This window comes from Danio rerio, chromosome 19, assembly GCF_052040795.2.
Source record: "Danio rerio strain M-AB ecotype USA chromosome 19, GRCz13ab, whole genome shotgun sequence".
NCBI lineage: Eukaryota > Metazoa > Chordata > Actinopteri > Cypriniformes > Danionidae > Danio > Danio rerio.
Window position 1 is genome coordinate 21,352,652 of NC_141039.2, and position 24,053 is coordinate 21,376,704.

A 24,053-nucleotide genomic window follows, 5' to 3' on the forward strand; every position below is an offset into this window, starting at 1 on the left:
ATGGTTAAGTAAAACGTCCACCCCATCTGGAGCTCCTCAAATCTTATTAAAATCTAATAGATGATTTTTTCAATCTATAGATAGAAAGCTGGCCTTTTCTAATAGCACTGACCCCATTACTGTTGACATCACCCTGTTATTCTTTCTCTCAACGATCGACAATTAGCCCTACGGCATGTGCCACACACTGAAGTCCAGATTCTGGTTGGAAATTGCTATTACATACTAATAAATTAAAGTGGGTGTAGGTTTGCTTGAAAATATATAAATAAATAAACAGGCAAAAAAAATTCTGAAACATTCTATCTATGTATTGTATCATATTATTGTACAAATGGAGTATATATACATACATATACAGTATATATATATATATATATATATATATATATATATATATATATATATATATATATATATATATATATACTCCATTTGTACATTTGTAAATGAGCTCAAACAACACATACATATATATATATATATATATATATATATATATATATATATATATATATATATATATATATATATATATATATATATATAACACAAATAATTTACGTTTTTGAAAGTAATTAGGCTGAACAAACATAAAACAATTAGGTTGTCCCAAAAAATCCTCAGGAATTGTGTTGTTTGAGCTCATTTACAAGTAGTTAGAACAAGGAACATTTTTGAGAGTATATGAACACTCACTGGCCACTTTATTAGGTACACCTGTCCAACTGCTCGTTAAAACAAATTTCTAATCAAATGGCAGCAACTCAAAGCATTTAGTCATGTAGACATGGTCAAAACGATATGCTGCAGTTCAAACTGAGCATCAAAATGGGTAAGAAAAGTGATTTAAGTGACTTTGAATGTGGCATGGTGCCAAACGGGCTGGTCTGAGTATTTCAGAAACTGCAGATCTAGTGAGATTTTCTGACACAACTATCTTTAGGGTTTACAGAAAATGGTTCAAAAAAGGGAAAATATCCAGTTCTGTGTGCACAAATGCCTTGTTGATGCCAGAGGTCAGAGGAGAATGGCCAGACTGGCTTAAGCTGATAGAAAGGCAACAGTGACTCAAATAACCACTTGTTACAACAGCTAAAATATGCACAAGAGCATCTCTGGATGAACAACACATCCAACCTTAAGGTGTATGGGCTACAGCAACAGAACACCACTCCTGGTGCCACTCCTGACAGCTAAGAAAAGAAAACTGAGGCAACAATTCTCACAGGCTGACTAAAATTGGACAATAGTAGATTGAAAAACCTTTCCTGGTCTGATGAGTTTCGTTTTCTGCTGCAACATTTGGACGGTAGGGTAAAAATTTGGAGTCAACAATATGAAAGCATGGATCCATCCTGCCTTGTATCAATGATTTAGGCTGGAGGTGGTGGTGTAATGGTGTGGAGGATATTTTCTTGGCACACTTTGGAACCATTAGTACCAATTGAGCATCATGCCAATGTCACAGTGTACCTAAGTATTGTTGCTGACCATATCCATCTCTTCATGTCCACAGAGTAACTATCTTCTGATGGTTAATAACAGCAAGATAACGCGCTATGTCATAAAGCGCAAATCATCTCAGTCTAGTTTCTTGAACATGACAATGAGTTTACTAACCATGTCCATCCCTTTATGACCACAGTGTACCAATTTTCTGATGGCTACTTCTAGCAGGATAATGCACCATGACATAAAGCGCAAATCATATCAGACTAGTATCTTGAACATGACAATGAGTTCATTGTACTCAAATGGCCTCCACAGTCACCAGGTCTTAATCTAATAGAGCACCTTTGGTTGTGGTGGAACGGTAGATTAGCATCATGGATATGCAGCTGACAAGTCTGCAGCAACTTTGTGATGCTATCATGTCCAAAATATGGACCAAAATTTTTGAGGAATATTTTCAGTACCTTGTTGAATCTGAGCCATGAGAAATTAATGCAGTTCTGAAGGCAAAAGAGGGTCTAACCCAGTACTAGTAAGGTGTACCTAATAAAGTGACCGGTGAGTATATATATATATATATATATATATATATATATATATATATATATATATATATATATATATATATATATATATATATATGTATATATATATATATATATATATATGTATATATATATATATATATATATATATATATATATATATATATATATATATATATATATATATATATATATATATATATATATATATATATATATATATATATATATATATATATATATATATATGTATATATATATATATATATATATATATATATATATATATATATATATATATATATATATATATGTATTCATTCATTTTCATTTCCTTTTCTGCTCGTCTCTTTATTAATCCGGGGTCGCCACAGCGGAATGAACTGCAAACTTATCCAGCAAGTTTTTATGCAGCGGATGTCCTTCCAGCTGCAACCCATCTCTGGGAAACATCCACACACACTCATACACTATGGACAATTTAGCCTACCCAATTCACCTGTACCACATGTCTTTATACTGTCGGGGAAACCGGAGCACCTGAAGGAAACCCAGGCAAACGCAGGGAGAACATGCAAACTCCACACAGAAACGCCAACTAAGCCAACGCTCGAACCAGTGACCTTCTTGCTGTGAGGCGACAGCACTACCTACTGCGCAACTGCGTCGCCATATGTCTTCTATTTATTACTTTATTAATAATAATATTTCAATTATGTAGGTGAGATCATTTATTTATTGTTATATTTCTGAAGATATTTTACTTATTATAATTTGATTATTATTGCTGTTGTTATTGTTGTTATTTATAAAATATTCAATGATAAAAAATCTAGACAGACAGGGTCAGGTTGTGGATGTGAGAGTGTGAATCCATGTGTTAAGTGAACGATCTTCTGCTTAAACACACAGCTTCACACTTCACATAATCTAGCCTTGAGGCTTTACTACGCTCAAATAAGATTCCTAAAATCTCAGTAGTTTGGCCCAAACCAGCAGCTTGAGGCAGGGTCTTTAGCTCTTAAACTGAAATACACACATTCAAAGATCTGGGCTCTGACCCAAATCCCTTTGGGCAAATGTTTAATAAGGATCTGAGCAGGCCTATGAGCATGGCTGCGGCGACAGTAGAGGATGATTTAGTATAGATTGATATGCGCCAAGCCACAATGGCAGGCTTTCAGAATTTCACATTGTGGTACTAAAATTACAGCAATTCATATCACAAGAATGATTTTTGTAAAAACATTGTGTCAAATTTGAGATTATATTTAAGATCCAATTATACATGCTAATATTTGGTGTTTTGTATAAAATAAAAAAAAATGTAAAAACTGTAAATACAAAATTATATAAAGAGGCTCTGATTGGTCAGCTAACACAAAGTGCTGTGATTCGTGGATCGGCTACTCATCACCAGGAAAAACTTCACGGCGCTTCAAGCATGTGCTTTTGTGCTGTGTAAATACTGTCAGCAAGAGTTGCTGTTAGCCGTATCAGTTTAAAATAAAACCTGTCAAGTGTCTTTCACGTACAGTATATTAAGAATTAGCATGTGTAAGTAATATGAAACATTCACATATCTTTTGCGAGATTGTTATTTGAGATGTGACCCATGGAAAGCGTACCCATAGAGAGACACTACACACACTGGTAAAGATTGTGAGTGTTTACAGCGGTTTGATGGATAAATATGAATTTGTAGTTTAGTTGTTAGCTGTGCCAAACAGCATTTTCCATTGTTTACATCCTTGTTTACAACCTTGCCACACAATACCATTCACGCTAGAAACTGTACATATAATTGATACATTTTTACAAATAAAAATACTTAAAGGTTGTGGCTGAGAATCCACAGCTTCATCTATTATGGTTGGAGTGGCTCCTACTTAAAGGAGATTTTAGCCGAATCCAGCACAGAACTGGGAGATTCTGGAAGCTCTCCTTTGTCAAATGCTAGAGTTATATCTTTTTATATATATATATAATTCTCTGGACCATAATTAAAATGAAATGGTAAGCACTTTTGTCATTGTGTCGTGTCTTTTGGAATAGCAGTGTGTAGACGCTATTTTAGCTTTCTCTGCTTTAACATTACAGCACCTCTGGCCACGCTCCTTTGTTGCGTGGGGTGTATGCACGTGGTGAATGCATGTAATCTGAAGCGTTTGTAATCTCACTAGCCTGGATGTACTTTTTTGTAGTCCCCAAGCTTCGTTCGCTGTAGGCTTTGCTAAGCTAACTCTCTAGAAGCTAATGTCTCCCTTTGCCTTGAATTTGAGCATATTACATTTAGAGATGTTGTTTATGTTTACACAGCTAAATTACACATGTGCTAAAGTTTAAAATATGATATTGTAGAGGACCACCCCTTTAAAAATGTTTCAAGTTCTAAAAAATTGGTGGTGGGCAGTATTAATACATAGTTACTGTGTACTGTATGTTTTTTTTTTTATGTTTTGTTTTACTTCAGTCTATTCCAAAGCATTATTATATTCAACTTTTCATCAAAATAGCCTTTTGTCATTATTTTGACCTGGAATTAAATGTTGCAAACTGTGAAAAAAGCTATTTCATTTTAGTTACTAAAAAGCAATTTTTAATAAAAAAAATAAAAAATAAATAAAACATTTGTGAAGATGACTGATCTGATTGCATTTGTTCTAAGGCCAACAACTCATTGATTTCAATGATTTGATCAGAGCGAGTCTCCAGTTTACAATTCACTGATTCAGATGATTTAGTCATGCTGAGTCTCAATTGAATTTTTCACTAAATTCAAGCCTGGCACAAAAAGAGCCAATAACAGGTGTTGAAACTGAATTCAAAGGCCCACTGAATTGAATTCTTAAATGCAAACAAGTCCAAGTTGGCTAGTTGGCTTTTCTGTATGGAGTTTGCATGGTCTCCCTGTGTTCGTGTAGGTTTCCTCCGGTAGCTCCAGTTTTCCCCACAGTTCAAATACATGCAGTATAGGTGAATTGGGTAAACTAAATTGGCCGTAAGTTATGAGTGTGTTTGGGAGTTGTGTGTTGTGAGAGTTTATGGGTGTTTCCCAGTACTGAGTTGTGTATTTAAAAGCATTTGCTGTGTAAAACATGAAATAGTTGGCGATTCATTCCTCTGTGGCGGCCCCTGACAAATAAGGGACTAAGTCGTAGGAAAATTTATAAACGAATGTCTGAATTCGTGAATTTGTATCTAAAAAGAGGAGGTTTTACTTAACTAAACATACTCTTTACTTTGAATTAATTACATGAGTATTTGAGTATTCTGTCTACCACTGTAAGAATGCATAATAAGAAATACAAAGCACAACTTTGAGATTATACAGTTACATTATAAATATGACACAATAAATAATTTATTTTTATTTCAATTAAAAAGAATTGGAAAAGGTTTGGCCCACTATGCTGGATAATAAAAGTAAGAACATTCAAATGCAGCCTAACATAAGGCTGGGCGATTAGTTGAAAAATAAAAAAATAAAATAGAAATCAACATTTAGAACCAATAATCGATATAAGTAAATGTTTTCAATTACTTTCCCTACCACGTGTAGAGTCATGTGACCCCACTCTGTTAAAACTGATTTATACTTTTGCATCGAACACACGGGTGTGGTTCAGTGCAGCCTGTGCACCCTAAAAAAATGTAACTACACATTCCAGGTTTGCACTACACTGACGATGATTGGAAGCTGCGCCAGAAAAGCCTTGAGATGGCATATTTTCCATTACAATAAAATTATTATTTACATTAAAATATTTGATTACAGAACATTCAATAAATGCACTGTTAAATAGTATTTACAGGATATATAAAAGGTATTTTATTCAGACGAGATACTGCTTATTTTCTGCTTTTAATATGAAAAAAGTACTAATAATAATAATAAATTTTGCTTCCAAACGTAATTTATTTTCACTTTTTTACTAATTGTGACTGTTTGCAATCTGTGTTTTAATTTCAGTTGTTCAACGTTGAAGTAAATAATATAGATAGTAGATGGTGCGTGTTTCCTTCAAAATTAAGTAATGGACCCTTCATTCAGATATCTCTCACAAAACTTATCAGTGAACTATGATGGCAATAAATAAATAAATAAATAAATAAATAAATAAATAAATAAATAAATAATCATTCATTAATCATAATCGAGTTGAAATGTAAAATTAATTGAGATTTTGATTTTAGGTCAAATCCTCCACCACTAGCATAACAGTAATAAAAGTATGACATTTTTGTCACTATTAAATGACTTACAAAATAACTCACTTATGAAGGCACTATGCAAGATTTTCTCAAGGCCACTGATGAAAATACTTGAGAACTGAACATTCTGTTCTATATAATTACACAATTTTTAGGCAACAGCTAATAATCAGTGATATTTATTTCTAACAGATGTAAGGAGAAAAGATTGAATAAATACAATATTGCCATGGTTTTGTCACCAAACATGTCCCTCAGCTAAAGCATTAGAAGCATCTTTATGTGCACATAACAGCAAAATAATGACAGGAGAACATAATGGTGTGGCCTGTCTGACCTTTCTTTTTATGAAAGCAATGGGATGCGTAATCACATGCACAAATATGGCAAAATGGTGTTACGCTAGGATCACTGGACTGTTTAAGAGAGCATTTAGATAAAGGGCTCAAGCTTTCCTATAAACCCTATGGCAACTGACGGCGTGCATGACCTGGTTAGCCCAGTCCCACATGTTTGCAGGAGCTTGGCCCAGTTTCAAGATCACTGAGGGACGGCCGTTAACTACTGTTCCCAAGAGATGCCTTCAACTGAGACTCAATCCGTCTTCAATCCCAACATTTGATTTTGCAACATTTCAGAGACCAGCTGTAAGCTTCTCTTAAAATAAATGTCAAACAAAAATAATCCCACATGGACAGATGCATGAACATGACCAAAGGATTGAGCTTCATCTTCAAATTCATTATGAGCATTTGATAAGATGCCACTGATGCTGGCAGAAACACTGAATGGGTCTTTTACTCATGTAGATAATGTGGGTTATCTTGCTTTCTCCAATAAGCTCTTAGATGTTTCTCTGTTGGAACTGAACTACAGAAAACTGCACTACAGAGTAAATACATTATAAATAAATGAAAAAATAGGCCTGCGTGATATTGGTAAAATCTGATATTGTGATATTTATTTTTTTCTGCAACACATTAGCGATGTTTTCCCAATGCTGGGTTGCAGTCAGAAAGGCATCCACTGCGTAAAACATATGCCAGAAAAGTGCCAAAGAAAAATAAATGAATGAATGAATGAAGGGCGAGGCAGTGGCGCAGTAGGTAGTGCTATCGCCTCACAGCAAGAAGGTCGCTGGGTCGCTGGTTTGAACCTTGGCTCAGTTGGCGTTTCTGTGTGGAGTTTGCATGTTCTCCCTGCCTTCGCGTGAGTTTCCTCCAGGTGCTCCGGTTTCCCCCAAAGACATGTGGTACAGGTGAATTGGGTGAGCTAAATTGTCCATAGTGTGTGTATGTGAATGTGTGTGTGGATCACCCACAGAGATGGGTTGCGGCTGGAAGGGCATCCTTGCCCTTCCAAAAACTTGCTGGATAAGTTGACGGTTCATTCTGCTGTGGCGACCTAGGATTAATAAAGGGACTAAGCCAACAAGAAAATGAATGAATATTAGCGATGTGATTGAAATTTCACCAGATGGTTTAAATAGCTTTATTTAGAAAGAACTTGTCAAAAATTTTTGATTGAGATGATTGCGTCTGTGATTTGTGCATAAAATGTGATAAATAAATGTAAAAAAAAAATTATTTAAAAAAGCATAGATAAATGGGTGTTTGATGGGGTGTCACGGATGAAAGTGAGGATTGGGTGGGTTGTCGCGGACGAAAGTGAAGAGCTGGGCCGACCCTAGGCAGCTGCATAAGTTTCATTTATGGTCTAAAATGCTGATTCAAAACAAAGGATTTGTACTGTAGCTTTAAAGCTTCATGAGGCAACATGAAAGCATCCCTCACTGATTTAGTAAGGTTGTTCAACCAAAGATTATTTGCTTGAATAAATGAAATTTAGTTTATTGAGTGGAAAACTTTTTCCTCAATTTAAATCCATCATTGACCCAATGAGATATCTGTAGCTATCATACATGTGCTGTATGTGTGCATCTTACCGGCAAAAAGCACCAATACCATCAACCACGTAACACCGACCCCCATTGAAGCAGTATCCGGTAAAGATGTCGCACGGTGACACACAGGTGCCGTTTCTACGCACAAATCCAAGAAGACAACCAGAGTTGCCAAGCACATTCGCTGCTCCGGGTAAACTCTCTCCAGATCCACTATAATCAACAACCCCTGTGTTGGAGGGAACCGCACTGGCAATGAAAGGAACATTTTCATCTTCCATGTCAGGTGGTGTTGGTTGGCTCTCCTCTAGATACACTTCAGTTGGTGAATAGTCAGGTGACAGATAATCATAGAAATCAGTCCAGGATGTTGGATCTCCTCCCTGGAGCTCCTGAGCCAAACCAGGAGGATCATGGACGATCTCCAGTTGAGGAGAAGGACTGTGAAAATTGACTGTGATGATTTCTTCTGGTTTGGAATGACTGGACTCAGAAGGAGGACTTGTGACTGGATCTAACAAAGTCCCATCCGCTTGTAGTCTATTGCTCTTCCAATGTGGTGCGCTGTCTTGCATTCCCTCCTCATTAAAATCTAGCTGGAACAGTCCTCGTTTTTGGGATTCAGCTAGAGTGGGCAGTCGGGCAGCTATGCCACCTATTGTAAGACCAACAAGGTGCTCCCTTTCAGAAGTATCAACAGTGATTTCTGTGACGGCACTGGTTGAGGTTTCTCCACCGCTGCCAGACTCGTCTCCAGCTCGTGGTTTCCGAGAGTGAACATGTGCCCTGGCGATAGGTGTGTTCTCACCAGTAAATGCAGGCTTTACCTCTACGCCATTCAAATCTGAGGAGTTAGTGCCGGTAGAATTGGAGATAAATGAACTGCCTAAAAAACAAATAATAGTAAGGTTAGACTGCATTTAAATGGAAAATTATTTGCAACAATATTGTAGATTGGTCACATTATGCTCAAAGGTAGTATCCTCACTGTTTTCAAGTAAAACAAATTGACAAAAGGTACCCAGGTGACCTACGATTTTCATTGATATTCTGAAGTATAAAATTGATAGTTTTTTTGTTGTATGACCACATGGAGAATTTGAGATTGACAGTGAAGAAACATAAATAGCAAATGCAGAATGTCTATCTGTAGATTACAATCATACACACATTCATAGATAGAAGATGAAAATGCAACTTCAGATGCACACTAAGTCACACATTTACAGTATATGTGTTTTTTGCTGCTTGAATGATTCATAGTTCTCCATCTCTACTCTAGTTTTCACATGCTGTTCTAAAAAAGAAAAAATATTAAGCAAGTGCAAATAAAATTGAACGACTCTCTCTCTCTCTCTCTCTCTCTCTCTCTCTCTCTCTCTATATATATATATATATATATATATATATATATATATATATATATATATATATATATATATATATATATGCAGTTAGGTCCATAAATATATATCTGGACATCGACACATTTCTAACCTTTTTGGCTCAATACACTAACACAATGGACTTGAAATGAAACAAATAAGTGCTTTAACTGCGGACTGTCAGCTTTAATTTGATGGTATTAACATCCAAATCAGGTGAACGCTGTAGGAATTACAACAGTTGGCATACACTATGTGCCTCCCACTTGTTAAGGGTCTAAAAGTAATTGGACAGAATAATTATCATAAGTCAAACTTTCACTTTTTAATACTTGGTTGCAAATTCTTTGCAGTCAACTACAGCATGAAGTCTAGAACGCAGAGAGCTCACCAGACGCTGAGTTTCATTCCTGGTGGTGCTCTGCTAGGCCTCTACTGCAACTGTCTTCAGTTGCTGCTTGTTTTTGGGGCATTTTGCCTTCAGTTTTGTCTTTAGCAAGTGAAATTCAAGCTCAATCATATTCAGGTTAGGTTATTGACTTGGCCATTCCACTTCTTTCCCTTAAAAAACTCTTTGGTTGCTTTTGCATTCTTATTCTAATTTCATTCTCCATCTGCACTGTGAAGCACCATCCAATAAATTCTGAAGTATTTGGCTTAATATGAGCAGAAATTATTGTCTGAAACACTTTAGAATTCATCCTGCTGCTTTTGGCAGCAGTCACATCATCAATAAATACAAGAGAACTAGTTAATTGATAGTCATAAATGTTCATGCCATGTCACTACTACCACCATGCTTCACTGCTTAGGATCATAAGCAGTTCCTTTCCTTCTCGATACTCTTCTCTTCCCATCAATCTGGTACAAGTAGATCTTGATGTTATCTATCCATAGGATGTTGTTCCAGAACTGTAATCTGACTTTCCTGTTTTTGAGGCTCACCAATGGTTTACATCTTGTTGTGAACCTTCTGTAGTCACTCTGATGTAGTCTCCTCTTGATTGTTGACTCTGACACACATACACCTTCCTCCTGAAGAGTGTTCTTAATCTGGCCAACTGTTGTGAAGAGTGAAGAGCGTGTCTTCCACCACAGTTGTTTTCCATGATTATCCGGGTCTTTTGGTGTTGCTAAGCTCACTGGTGCCCTTTCTTTTTATGAACATTCCAAACTGTTGTTTTGGCAACGGTTAATGTTTTTGCTATCTCTGTGATGGGTTAGGTTTTTTTTTCAGCCTAATGATGGCTTGCTTGACATAGTGACAACTCTGGATTTTATCTTGTGAGTTGACAGTGACAGGTTTTATCTGCTCTTTGTAATTGAAATAGTGAGGAAATAACACACACCTGGCCATGGAACAACTTGGAAGTCAATTGTCTAATTACTTTTGGACCCTCAACAAATGGGAGGCAAATGGGCAAACTGTTGTAATTCCTACAGTGTTCACCTTATTTGGATGTAAATAGCCAAAAAATTGTTCAAATAAAAGTATATATATTTAAATAAACACTATAATTTTGAACCTTCTATTTCTCAAATAAAACTAAAAAAATAAAACAAATAAAATTACACAACAAAAAATAAAACAAAAATATACACTTACACTAAAAATATTAAGTAGCACAAAATGTTTTTTTTTCTTAATCACCTAACCACTATATTGAAGACTCAATTCTTGGTTTCTAAAAATCTATCTCTGATAGATCTCAAAATGTATCTCTGTTGGCAAATAAATGACACAGTGAGACCTTTAAAAATAAAGAACAGTCATTTAAATTGGTGATTTTCATTACTTAACCACTTGAGGATATGTTTTGATCAAACAAATGCACTGTTGGTAAACTAAAAATAAATTTTTGTGTTTACTGCTGCATGAAAACAGTATCTGAATATGTACTGTAGGATTTCACTTCAACTGAAAAACGTCACACCTTTACCATCACAATCACTTACTACCACAAAACCATCAACTATAGACATTCAGAGAGAGAACAAAAGATAAAATATATAGTCTATCTCACATAAACAGACAAATCTGCTTAATTATACACTGCTGTGCGCGAGGCCCCAGATTTCTTTGCAAAGCTGCTTGTGGTAGCTGGATTAGGAGCTCTGATTTACTAATGTAGCCCCCTGAACCTGGGCCAGGATTGGTATTCAGATTAGGATTAAAGGCTGTAGGTTGAGACTTGCATTGGTCAGTCTGGAGACGAGGAAGCTTTAACGCACAAAAGATAAACACACAATAGGGATTCCTCTTTAGTACTGTAAAATCTCACTGGCCTAACTCCCTTGGAAGCGTTTATTCCTAATGCTGTAAACCATCCAATGCAATCAGCCTCAAATGTTAACGTGCAAGGAAATATCTTTAAACTTCCTTATTTTAATCTCTGATTGTGTAATATTATCTTATGATATCAAGACACTCTTTTTATGTTCACTATACTGGTGTTTCACTTAATGGTCATTTAATTCTCGTCTGCTTAACAGTCAGTCTAAATATACTACTGTATAAAAAAGAATGGATTGTTGGCATATATTTTGAATCAGACTTTCAAAAACAATCTCATGTGGGTACACATGATAATATCATTAATCGTGACGTTGTGGTGAAATATTGTCAACCCACTTGTTGCTTGAGCAGACCGAGGACAACTTCTCCCCTCCCTGAAACACTGTAGCGGATTCCAGGGGAACGGATTGCATCATGTCACAAAGATGCTGTATTCTGCATTGAGAGAAAAAGTATTTCTATTGGGTAAAAATGAGGCTATGAGAAATCAATAGTCAAAGTTAACATGGCCTCAATCTTGTGTTGAGTTCCCGTCGTTTTACTGATGACTGCTACAATGCAGCATTTGCCAGCTATATGCTATTAAAGGAAGGAACAGTACCAAAGACTACAGAGGAATATGCCATTCCATGACAGGGATTTGTATTTATTATTAATATGTATTTAGTTGTGTGTGGCATGCTCACACTGTGCAGCTTGTAGATCTCTGCTTAAGCAGCTAAACTGGCTTTCACACTGGACACGAAAAGCGCTGTTCTGTGGTATGAAACCCATTTATTTAAGTTGTTTTGTTTGTCTTCCTTTGTAATTACTTGGATTTGTGATGACACAGATGCACAGCCCCTGCCCTAATTACGCAGACAATATGCCCTGGGATTGGCTGGAGTGATCCAGGGCATCTTTAAAAAAAGGGAAACACACAATTTGGTCTTGTAGAAAAAAATATATAATTGCAGAATTTTATTTTTGACTTTTGTTTTTTGTTAATCCATCCGTGTACCCCCAAACCTTGTAATTTTGTTTTTGGTTTGTTTGTTGTAAATTTAAATCGCAGTGGATGCCCTTTTAGCCAGCACTGGAATACACCCATACACATTCAAACACACACTCATACACTACGGCCAATTTGCTTCATCCAATTTACCAATAGCGCATGTCTTTGGACTGTGGGGGAAACCGGAGCACCCGGAGGAAACCCATGCCAACACTGGAAGAACATGCAAACTCCATACAGAAATGCCAAATGGCCTGCCGGGAATCAAACACTAACCACTGAGCCACTGTGGCATCCTGGAATACTTAGGTTAAAATAAATATATATTATTAAGTAGAATTATTTATTAATAACTATTACATATTATAAGACAATGCAAGTGTTTCTTAGCCTTGCATGCATATCAGCCTGTTTTGGGGACTCCCAAAACAAAAAATATGACTCTTTTAAAGTCCCTAATGGGGCACTTTAATATATTAAAGTATTTACGTTAATTAAAAAATGTACCACAACAAGAGAACAATATAATGGGTTGTCTGATTGTAAACACACACCCTAATCCAACATAGGCAAACAAAGTCATGTTTACAGTTTTGTTTTTTAAAGAGCTTCATATGATAACAGTTGATCTAATGAAGAATGCAATTTTTGATAATGTTTTTTGTTTCTTTTCCGGACTTTGAATGTCTCGGGAACATTGCTGTCTATGGAGGGCCAGAGGGTTTGTCCCATTTCATCTAAAACATCTTAACTTGTGTTTCAAAGATGAACAGATGTCTCAGGGGATTGAAACGGCATGAGGGTAAGTAATTAATGACAAATTTTTCATTTTTGGGTGAACTAATCCTTTAATACTGTAAAAGCTGTAGGTTTGAACATGTTTTCCTCAATTTGAATTTTTTTTTATTATTGACTAGTTTTATGTACTGTGGGAAGATAAATGTATATAATCTAGTTACAAATAAACAATAATCTATCTATCTATCTATCTATCTATCTATCTATCTATCTATCTATCTATCTATCTATCTATCTATCTATCTATCTATCTATCTATCTATCTATCTATCTATCCATCCATCCATCCATCCATCCATCCATCCATCCATCCACCCATCCATCCATCCATCCATCCATCCATCCATCCATCTAAAAAGTCTAGATTTTTGGGCTTTTTAATTATCTTATTTCATTCAAAACTCTAGCTAGGTCGTGACAGACCCAAAAAAAACTCTTGCTTCCTGAGCACTGGCATTGCCAAAGTAATGCAAATGCTAAAGGTAGGATCCCAAAACTGTGCCTTTATCTTTGGGTGATACTTTCAAGCTGGTTAGGGCAGGTGAAACCTCGGGACCCTAAAACAAGATCTTTAACTAAACTACCCAAAGAGCATATGTGAGCCACTTTAGGCAGTTATGTGGAACTGGTGGTCTTCCTTCGGCCCACACAAAATAAATATGAACCTGAAGTGGCCAACCTGTTCAATGGCAAAAGGGGGCCAAAGATTCCCATTCATTTACAGGCCATCTAAGGCAAAGATTTTGCACTTATGGCAAAGTGTAATCTGTAAAAAGACCCTAATGTTGCCCGTGTCAAAAATGGTAAATTTGGCCCAAATGACGGAAGATACATGTGGGCCACAGTTGGCAAAAATGTGGCATAGTCATTTAGGGTAATCTGGGACTAAACCCAAAGTGGCTCACATGTGTAGGTGCAAATGTGGCCCAGTTACCTTAAGACATATGTGGGCCACTTTTGGCAAATATTCAGGACAGTAAGCTCTGGCTAATGTGGCTGTGTGGCCCAAATGAGATATGGCAAATATAGGCGAGTTTCTCTGGCTAAAGATGGTGTGAGCTTAAAGCAGCTGAGGTAAGATGTGGCAATTATGGTACTGTTATCCTAAAACATGTACTAGGTCACTTTTGGTAAAGTTAAATACAGTGATCATTTGATAAATATAGGGATCAAACCATAGCTCTTTGACTGGGCAGATATGGGTAGTAATATAGCTAATTTGTGGCCCAGATCTGGCAAACATCTTAAAGCCATCATTCCATTCAGTATGTGTCCGGATGTAAATGTCTGGTGTAGGCCAGATATGGGCCAGAATAAAAGCAAACTGTGGCCCAGAATAGAGTAAGTTCTGGTTCATTTGGTTGAATTCTGGCAGATTTGTGGTATTTCATTAGTGTTTTTGTGGCCCAGATCTGACAAACAGGAACGGACCATCCTAGAGCCAGCATTCCATTCAGTATGTGGCCGGATGTAAGTGTCTGGGTTGGGCTAGATCTGGGCCAGAATAAAAGCAAACTGTGGCCCAGAATGGGGTCAGTTCAGGTTTATTTGGTTGAATTCTGGCAGATGTGTGGTATTGCTTTAGTGTATTTGTGGCCCAGATCTGACAAGCAGGAATGAACCATCCTAGACCCAGCATTACATTCAGTAGGTGGTCTGGATGTAAGTGTCTGGGTTGGGCTGGATCTGGGCCAGAATAAAAGCAAACTGTGGCCCAGAATGGGGTCAGTTCAGGTTCATTTGGTTGAATTCTGGCTGATTTGTGGTATTGCTTTGGCGTATTAGTGGACCAGATCTGACAAACAGGAACGGACCATCCTAAAGCCATCATTCCATTTAGTATGTGGTCCGGATGTAAGTGATGGTGTAGGCTGGATCTGGGCCAGAATAAAAGCAGTTTTAATAACTGTGGCCCAAAACAGAGTTAGTTCAGGTTCATTTGGTTTAATTCTGGCTAATATGTGGTATTGCTTTGGAATATTTGTGGCCCACATCTGACAAATAGGAAGGAAAAATCCAAGTGCCATCATTCCATGCGTTATGTAGGCCAGATGTAAGTGACCGGTGCGAGCCAAATTTGAGCCAAATGATTTTTGCTAGCTGGGTAGTCTCCATCAAGCCACTCCCCTCCTCCTAAAACACATAATAGACTTGGGCCCAATCCTAATTCTATCCCTTAGCCCTTCTCCTTACCCCTACCCCTCGTTTTGCGTGTGCCCGTGAAGGGGTAGTGGTGTCCCAATTCTCTTTAGCTTGAAGGCGTAGGGCTAAGGGCAAGGGGTATACACCCTTTCAAACGAAGGACCATACTCGGAACCAAGGGGTAGGAAAAATTTCCCAGAATACACTAGCTCCAGCTGCACCCGGAAGTAAGGAGACCCGCTAATTAGTATTTTTGTCATTATAACAAATTTTTACAACAAACAAACTTATGTTTACATATATTCATAACCGTGTTCGTGTTTTACCGTCATGCTTTAAAAAAAAACGCAAAAATAAAAACCGCTAAATTTTGCGATCTCTAATAATAACTTCTGTACAGCAGGCCCACAACATTCTGACACTCGATGGCACTGGAATACCCTGTCAAAGTCTAGTGGCTGGAAATGGGCTTTTTACAGTGTCTGCTATAATCTTAATGCTGTTTTGAGTGTGTTTACATTAATAATTATGGCCACTGTGTAAATGCGCAGTACTGTTACGATATTGCCACATTAGATCGATAACATAATACATGGCTTCAGTGATTTCCTGAAGATAAGTACCAAATAATAACACAACTGGAATCACTACAGTAGTCGCCATCATCTGAACTCATATGAAGCAAGAGATTGCGAGGACATATGATGACGTGTGCATGTGATGTAGCTGTCCCAATTCTTAGGGGTAAATTTTGAAACCCTTCCCCTTAACCTTTGGTTGCAAGGCCTAAGGGGGAGGGGAAAGGGTAGGGGTTCAAAAATACAATTGGGATTGGGTCTTGTTTTAGACTTGCAAATTGCAGACACTTAAGAGACTCCTATAGACTCTTGTAGACTCGTGGCCTTCTCAAAGATGCTGTATGACTGCAGACTTACCAACAAGTCTCAATAAAGGGATTCTGCCTGTTTGAGTCTCCTGGACTTGGTTCTTTCATTCATTTATTTTTTTCCAACAGTACACCACTAGACATTTTTAGAGTTTCCTTGCTGGAAACACAATAAATGAAAGTGAAATAAAAAAGCATTAAAACAACAAATTTATTTGGCATTCTTGTTTGCCCAAAGTTAGTGTATAAAGCCTATTGTAATTCATCTTTAACAATCCCTAACAAAAAACTGGAATAAATAGTCATTTTTTCTGTATGTCTTTTAGCATCTGCTTTACTTTGACTGACAGTGTGAAATTCTGTTTCCATGGGTATTCGTGGTTTAATTCCTCTTCTCGGTTAATTAAATGCAAGTCACACATCAACCGCTAACAGACACACACACAGTTGCCAAGAAGCAATGTAAAGAGGCTGCCATTTTGGAACATCTCAAAAGCCATGTAAAACAGAGACCCCTCTGTCCGATCCACTTGAATCACTTCCTGTCTTTCTACCATTCATTTATTCACAAAGTCCCCCCGGAGATGCCAGTGTATGCATTAATCATTTCTCACGTATACTTCACGTGAGGTTCAAGTATTTGTTGCAATTCTCATCTAAGTTCCCATCAGTTTAATATCAGTGCATTGACTGGATAATTTTTATTTGAAATATTAACTTAATAAAGTAAATGAAAGTGCCACTGAACTGAAAAATATATATAATATTATACAAAAAAAAACCCTGTTAGCCCTCAAAGACAGAGCAGGAGAGAGGCTACAAGAGAAAAAAAAAACAAACACTTGTTTTGATTTGCATAACTCTGCAAAAAGGTCACCTGACAGAAAAGAGAGGTTGGGGGAAAGTGAGACACTGAAAGAAAAAAACACAAAACACATGGTATAATGGAGTGAAGATGAGAATATGTGACAGTGAGAGTGTTTCTCCTTCCGCCCATTTGAAGACTAGTGCCAAAGCCTTTGAGAGGGATTTCTGTCGCCTATTTAGTAAGCATGTCGAGATCGCGAGAGAGATGGGAATAGACAGAAACAAGGGAGTAAGACGATCAAGAGTGAGAAAGAAAAACTATTTTCTCATGACCTCACCAGTTAGTCATTTAAATGAGAAAGAGTGTGTGAAAGTATGCTGTCTTCATTCTCTCACACCGCTTATGGCCTTTGTTTACAATCACATAAATCAGGTTAGTAATAATTGAAGACCAATGTAAATGGTAAACTTTAATTCATCCATACAGCACTGTACCATTAAATAAAGTAGACAACAACCATCTCAAAGTTCTTTCTTTGTCCTCATTAAAAAACAACACACAATCTTCCTTTCTCAGTCTGTAGTTGACATTTTTGCTTATGTAACACTCTTGAGGGGGGAAAAACTATGCATGGAAAATTGCAAATGTCAACTTCTCCTCTTGCTGCCCTCCCACTTTCTTCCTTTCTTTCTCTTTCTTGCTCTCTGATGACCTGACCAGACCTGTATTCTGGGGGAGTATTTGAGGTAAAGTGTCAACATGAACCATGAAAAGGCCAGTGCACAAAGAAAAAGCAATAACACTCGAATTACAATGGTCTGGATGGTTTTAAATATGAAATTATGAAAATATTCGGCTTTTTTGTATATTAATATAATATTGTATTTTGTTTTTTACAGTACACTACCTGGCAAAAGTCTTGTTGCCTATACAAGTTTTATGAACAACAAATAATAACTTGACTTCTAGTTGATCATTAGGATTTAGAAGTGGCTTGTATGAAAGGCAAAGGTCTCTAAATTACGCTTATTTTAACTAAATAAAATATGATCATGCCTTGATTTTTAAATATTTAATTAGGACAGTAAGGTCTGAATTTATCGCTGAACAGAAATAAAGTACAGTAAATAATATAAAGTCATGGTGCAGTGGAAAAAGAATTAATATTGTTTATGACTCCCATGAGCTTGGACAACTGCATCTATACATCAATTCAATGGCTCAAATAACTTATTAATAAAGCAATCTGGAATGGCAAAGAAAGCGTTCTTGCAGGACTCCTAGAGATCTTCACAATTATTTGGATGCATCTTCAATGACTCCTTCATCTGACAACAGACATGCTCAATAATGTTTATGTATGGTGACTGGGCTGGCCAATCCTGAAGCACTTGACCTTGTTAGCTTCTATCCTGCTGAAGAATTTTCCCTCTCCTGTGGTTTGTAATGTAATGGGCAGCACAAATGTTTTGATTCCTCAGACTGTTAATGTTGGCATCCACTCTGCAGATCTTCTGCATGCCCCATACTGAATGTAATCCCAAACCATGATTTTTCCTTCACCAAACTTGTCTGATTTCTCTGAAAATCTAAGGTCCATGCAGGTTCCAAAAGTTCTTCTGCTGTATTTGTGATGATTGGGATGCAACAGATGATTCATCAGAAAAATCTACTTTCTGCCACTTTTTCAAATTATAGTTGAAGTCAAGTTATTATTTGTTGCTCTTACAACTGAGATATTGATATCACTATACATGTTGTGTCAAAAACAGTATTGGAACCGACTCACGTTTTCCACAAACACTAAAAATGCAAATAATGTATATGTGACAATATATCCATTTTCAAAAAGTCAGTCTCAATCTTATAAACAATTAATTGTGCGCACATTTCATTTTTAAATACATAATTTTTACAACAGAATGTCATAACTTGATCTTCTGGTAAATAAAAAAGTCAGTTTTAACATTAAGTACTCTAAAAATTTAAATCCTGACGCTTTCTTAATTTTAACGCCTCAATCTCTTTAAAGCAGTGTTTCTCAACCACGTTCCTGGTGCACATTTCCCTGTCTCCTTAATCAAACACACCTGATTCAGATCATCAGCTCATTAGCAGACACTAAAAGACCTGTAATCGGTGTGACAGACAAAGGAGACATCCAAAACATGCAGTGTCGGTGGTCCTCCAGGAACCTGGTTGAGAAACACTGCTTTAAAGCAAGATTAATTCTCATTGGCTGTTAATGATTATATTCCAACGATATTGTTTGTTTGTTTGTTTGTTTGTTTATCATTATCATAGTTATGTTAAGAACTATTCTTTTATATATTGTTATATTGTTTTATATTTTATTATATTCATACGTTTTTCATCTGTTTCGATTTAATAGTCCAGTTTCCACCAGCATTTGTATCTTTTTTAAAATCTGTACATCCCAATATGTAAGTAAATACACAGCAAACAAATCCTCTGAGTAAAATAATTACTCAGTTTTGATAGTGTTTGGTCCCTCTCTAAATTGAGTTTAAGTTACTCAAGTTAATGAGACAACGAAAGGATTAATTAGGTGATGATTGAGCACTGATGATGAACACCTGTTGTTAATAAACAAACACAGAAGAGAAAAACAAAACTACAACTGACTTCAGTCACAGCCTTAGATGAAATCAGCGGAAATATAATACATTGAATCTCTCCAAATCTCAGCAGAGGATCATTAAGCAACTCCACAAACAGCAGCTTTACTTATTACCAACCTGTTTGCCATTATTTAAAGAAGGATCAAATACTCTCTGAACTGAGTAAATTTTGCTCAGAGGTTTTAGCTGTGTATCTTCTGGTTCGTTGCAGTTTTAAAAATAAGAAGAAAGAATGTGAAGAACTTTTAATGACTTGCGCTCTAATTACCGAATGTGCCAGTTTGCTCTACTACCAAGCCAACACACTTTACATGAGAGAATAATCAACATTTAAGTCAGCTCAATTCAAAATCTTATTACTTAAAATGCCTTTAGATTACAAATGTATAAAATCCACAATGGCACCCATGTGTTTGTTTATAAATAGATCTGTGTTTCCGCTTGGTAGGGTAGCTGGCATGAATGTCTTCGGCATCAGGGATGGATGTAGATTCACAGCAGTAACAGCAAAAAGCCGAACAGACATACAGAGATGCCCGACCTGTTGGTTGAACAGTGCCAACTCCATGTCCCATCTTACCCACGAAACCAAGAACTCATTAAGACAAAGAGGAAAAGGATAGTTCCAATTGACCAAAAATCCAGTTTTTTAAGTTTTCTTAAAAAAATGTCTATAGGAAGAAAAAAAATCTAGAACAAAAAAGCAACAAAGCGTTACGGTGGCGCAGTGGGTAGCATGATCGCCTCACAGCAAGAAGGTTGCTGGTTCAAGTCCCAGCTGGGTCAGTTGGCATTTCTTTGTGGAGTTTGCATGTTCTTCCTGTGTTCGCATGGGTTTCCTCCATGTGCTCCGGTTTCCGACAGTCCGAAGACATGCGCTATAGGTGAATTGAATAAGCTTATTTGGTGTATGTATGGGTGTTTCTCAGTGTTGAGTTGCAGCTGGAAGGCAATCCACTGCATAAATCATATGCTGGATAATTTGGTGGTTCATTCCACTGTGGCAACTCCTAATTAAATAAAGGCACTTAGCAGAAAATGAATGTATGAAAAAGCAACTAGTGTAAAGAGCATGGACAATGTGCTGTCCATAATCATAATACTAATGCATTACGGCAGTAGGGGGGCTTGTTTATAAATGCACAGATTTGATTTTAAAGCGTGTGTACACTTAAGTCTATGACAATGTTTATTTTTATTAAAAAAAAAAAAACTCACTCCCTTAACAAGGAAATGTGCTTACCACCTGATCAAGGCAGGCATGCACTCTTTTTCTTGAGCTAAAGTTGTAGTGCTGCAGCTGTTTGACCATCTAATAGACCTTGTTTTTTATTTTACTTTACAAGACAATTTGCAATGTCTTGATTTCGAATGTTTTCGAATCAAGATTATTTGGAATTATCTTCAATGCCTCCTCCTTCATCTTACCCCAGACATGCTCAATAATGTTCATGTCTGGTGACTGGGCTGGCCAATCCTGGAGCACCTTGACCTTCTTTGCTTTCAGGAACTTTGATGTGGAGGTTGAAGTATGAGAAGGAGCGCTATTCTGCTAAATATTTTCTAATTTTCTTTCTATAATGTTTTTTTTTTTTATGTTTTGCAAGTATTGAGAGTCTCAACTTTTAATTATTTCCCACAGTTAGTAATTGTAAAAGTAGAATGGCTCACTTTTTACAAGATGACTGAAAGTTGAGATTTTCAAAAAGTGTCCTCGCACAGCCCTCTACCTCAGCCAACAGTACCTCAGTTTCAGACACTGAAACCTTTTTTTGTTTGTTTGTTTATTTCAATTAAATTCATCCTTAATTCTATAGTGCTTTTATAACGTAAATTGTGTCAAAGCAGCTTAACATAGAAGCTCTAGTAAATTAAAAGTGTGTTAGTCCAATTTTCAGAGTTGAAGTTCAGTTAAGTGTGATTTAATTTCACTGCTAAAAAGTCCAAACACTGAAGAGCAAATCCACCGATGTGCAGCTCCACACAAGTGGACTTTGCAAGTCCTACACCAAGCAAGCCAGTGGAGAGGAACAAAACTTCACCATTTGCACATGTATATTTGTACAAATATCACATCTGGAAGAGAGGTGTAAACTTGTCTTTTTGTGCACACGTTAGTTTTCTCTGAAACACACTTATGCAAAATGGTCTTAAAACAAATTTAAGATGGTTTCTGGGTTTTATAAATGAGGCCCCTGGCGTTCAGAAAATAGTGTTCATAGTGCCTAGAAATGTCTGAGTTTAACAAGGAAAAACTGGGTCATCGACAGCATGCTTAATGCAACTGTAATGTTTTATTGCACAGACGCTGAAGATCAGTTAGTGTCCAACAGGTTATGTAGTTCCATAAGTTTCCAACAGCGTAGGCAGCTCTAGTGTCAGCGTCTGGCAGGGTAAATAGCGCTGGCCCTCACTGAGAGATCCATACGGGCAGGCTAGGCGGGCGCTTAACACTAGCTCGTTGACGCTAATGCTCATTGACAGTCTCTGCTGTTACGAGAGCGCAGTGGCAGATGGCTCTCTTGTGCTGTGCATGGAAAGGATCTAAGCAATGTTAACTAGATAGTGCCCTGAAGAAATGATCTAAGGTTGGTTTTACGTGTTTTAAAATAAGCATCAAGGTAATGTCATTGCACATTCAAAAGACTAAGGTTCAAAGACTAAATCTGTGCCATTTTTTTTTCTTTTTTGCATCCTGTCTTTGCCTTTTTTTCTCTGGCTCTCTTAAGGTTGAGGATATGAGTGCCCAGTCTTGGCAAAAACAACAAAGAAGAGCAACAGCCTTTTGTCACAGCATGTCCACAAATTTCAACTAGGATGCATAAAAATCTAATAATAACTGTTTCTATTTTACAAAAGAAACAGAACATTATCAGAATAATGTAAAACAGACATGCATAAAACTTATGTAAAATGGTGTTCACAACCATAAAATCAGAAAATTATTGAGGTAAGAGATAAGATGTATATATATATATATATATATATATATATATATATATATATATATATATATATATATATATATATATATATATATATATATATATATACAGTTATTTATATGAATTTTGTTGTCATTTTTAAAAACTTACCAAATGATGTTTAACAGAGCAAGGAAATTTTCACAGTATGTCTGATAATATTTTTTCTTCTGAAGAAAGTTTTATTTGTTTTATTTTAGCAGGAATAAAAGCATTTTTCAGTTTTTAAAAAAAATTTTAAGGTCAAAATTATTAGCTCCTTTAAGCTGTATATTATTTTGATAGCCTACAGAACAAACCATCGTTATACAATAACTTGCCTAATTACCCTAACCTGCCTATTATTAGACCCCCTGTTTATTTTACCCCAATTTCTGTTTAACGAAGAGAAGATTTTTGCAACACATTTCTAAAAATAATACTTTAATTACTAATTTCCAATAACTGATTTGTTTTATCTTTGCCATGATGACAGTAAATAGTATTTTACTAGATATTTTCCAACAAAGACTTTTAGGCACAACAGGCATGCATGGCTGATCAGAGCTCTGAATAAAGGCATGGACCTGCTGTAGCAACAGATGCAAAATCTTAACACAAACACTGTTTCCACTGGCATGAATAAAGAAACAAAATAAAGGGTTCAAACCGTGTGCTTTTTATAGGGTCATTTTAATCATCAGAACCCACATGCTTAATCAACTTGAATAAATCTAAATAAATCTTATGTTGATGAAAGGTGCATGTGACTAAAGAGCAAATGATCTGATAACACATGCAGTTAGAATTTTGGCCAAAAGGTCAGAGGTTCAGCTTAGCACAACAGTTTAAAGCTCCTTATGCAAATGATAAATTCCCACTTTACACAGTCATTAGTTTGGCGGAGACCACAGTAATGTGATGCAGGTCACCCATGACAATGTGACAAATTGCTACCCATGTGTTTTTAGGCCAATTGACCTACTCTTCATGTGCTGTTGCTGGGCAACGGTATGGGAGA

The 24,053-nt window shown here is 36.5% G+C and overlaps 1 protein-coding gene across 18 annotated transcripts in view; it reads right to left on the reverse strand.

The window, feature by feature from the left end:
* The window catches only part of cspg5b (chondroitin sulfate proteoglycan 5b), a 59,661-nt gene that overhangs the window by 31,281 nt on the left and 4,327 nt on the right, over positions 1-24,053 (reverse strand). For all 18 annotated transcript variants that reach the window (XR_015515994.2, XR_015515993.2, XR_015516000.2 and 15 more), the window contains 1 exon segment: positions 8,161-9,004. Coding sequence is in view for 9 of the 18 variants with exons in the window: in XM_087294584.2 (XP_087150710.2) it covers positions 8,161-9,004 (844 nt within the window). In the remaining 9 variants the exon portion in view is untranslated.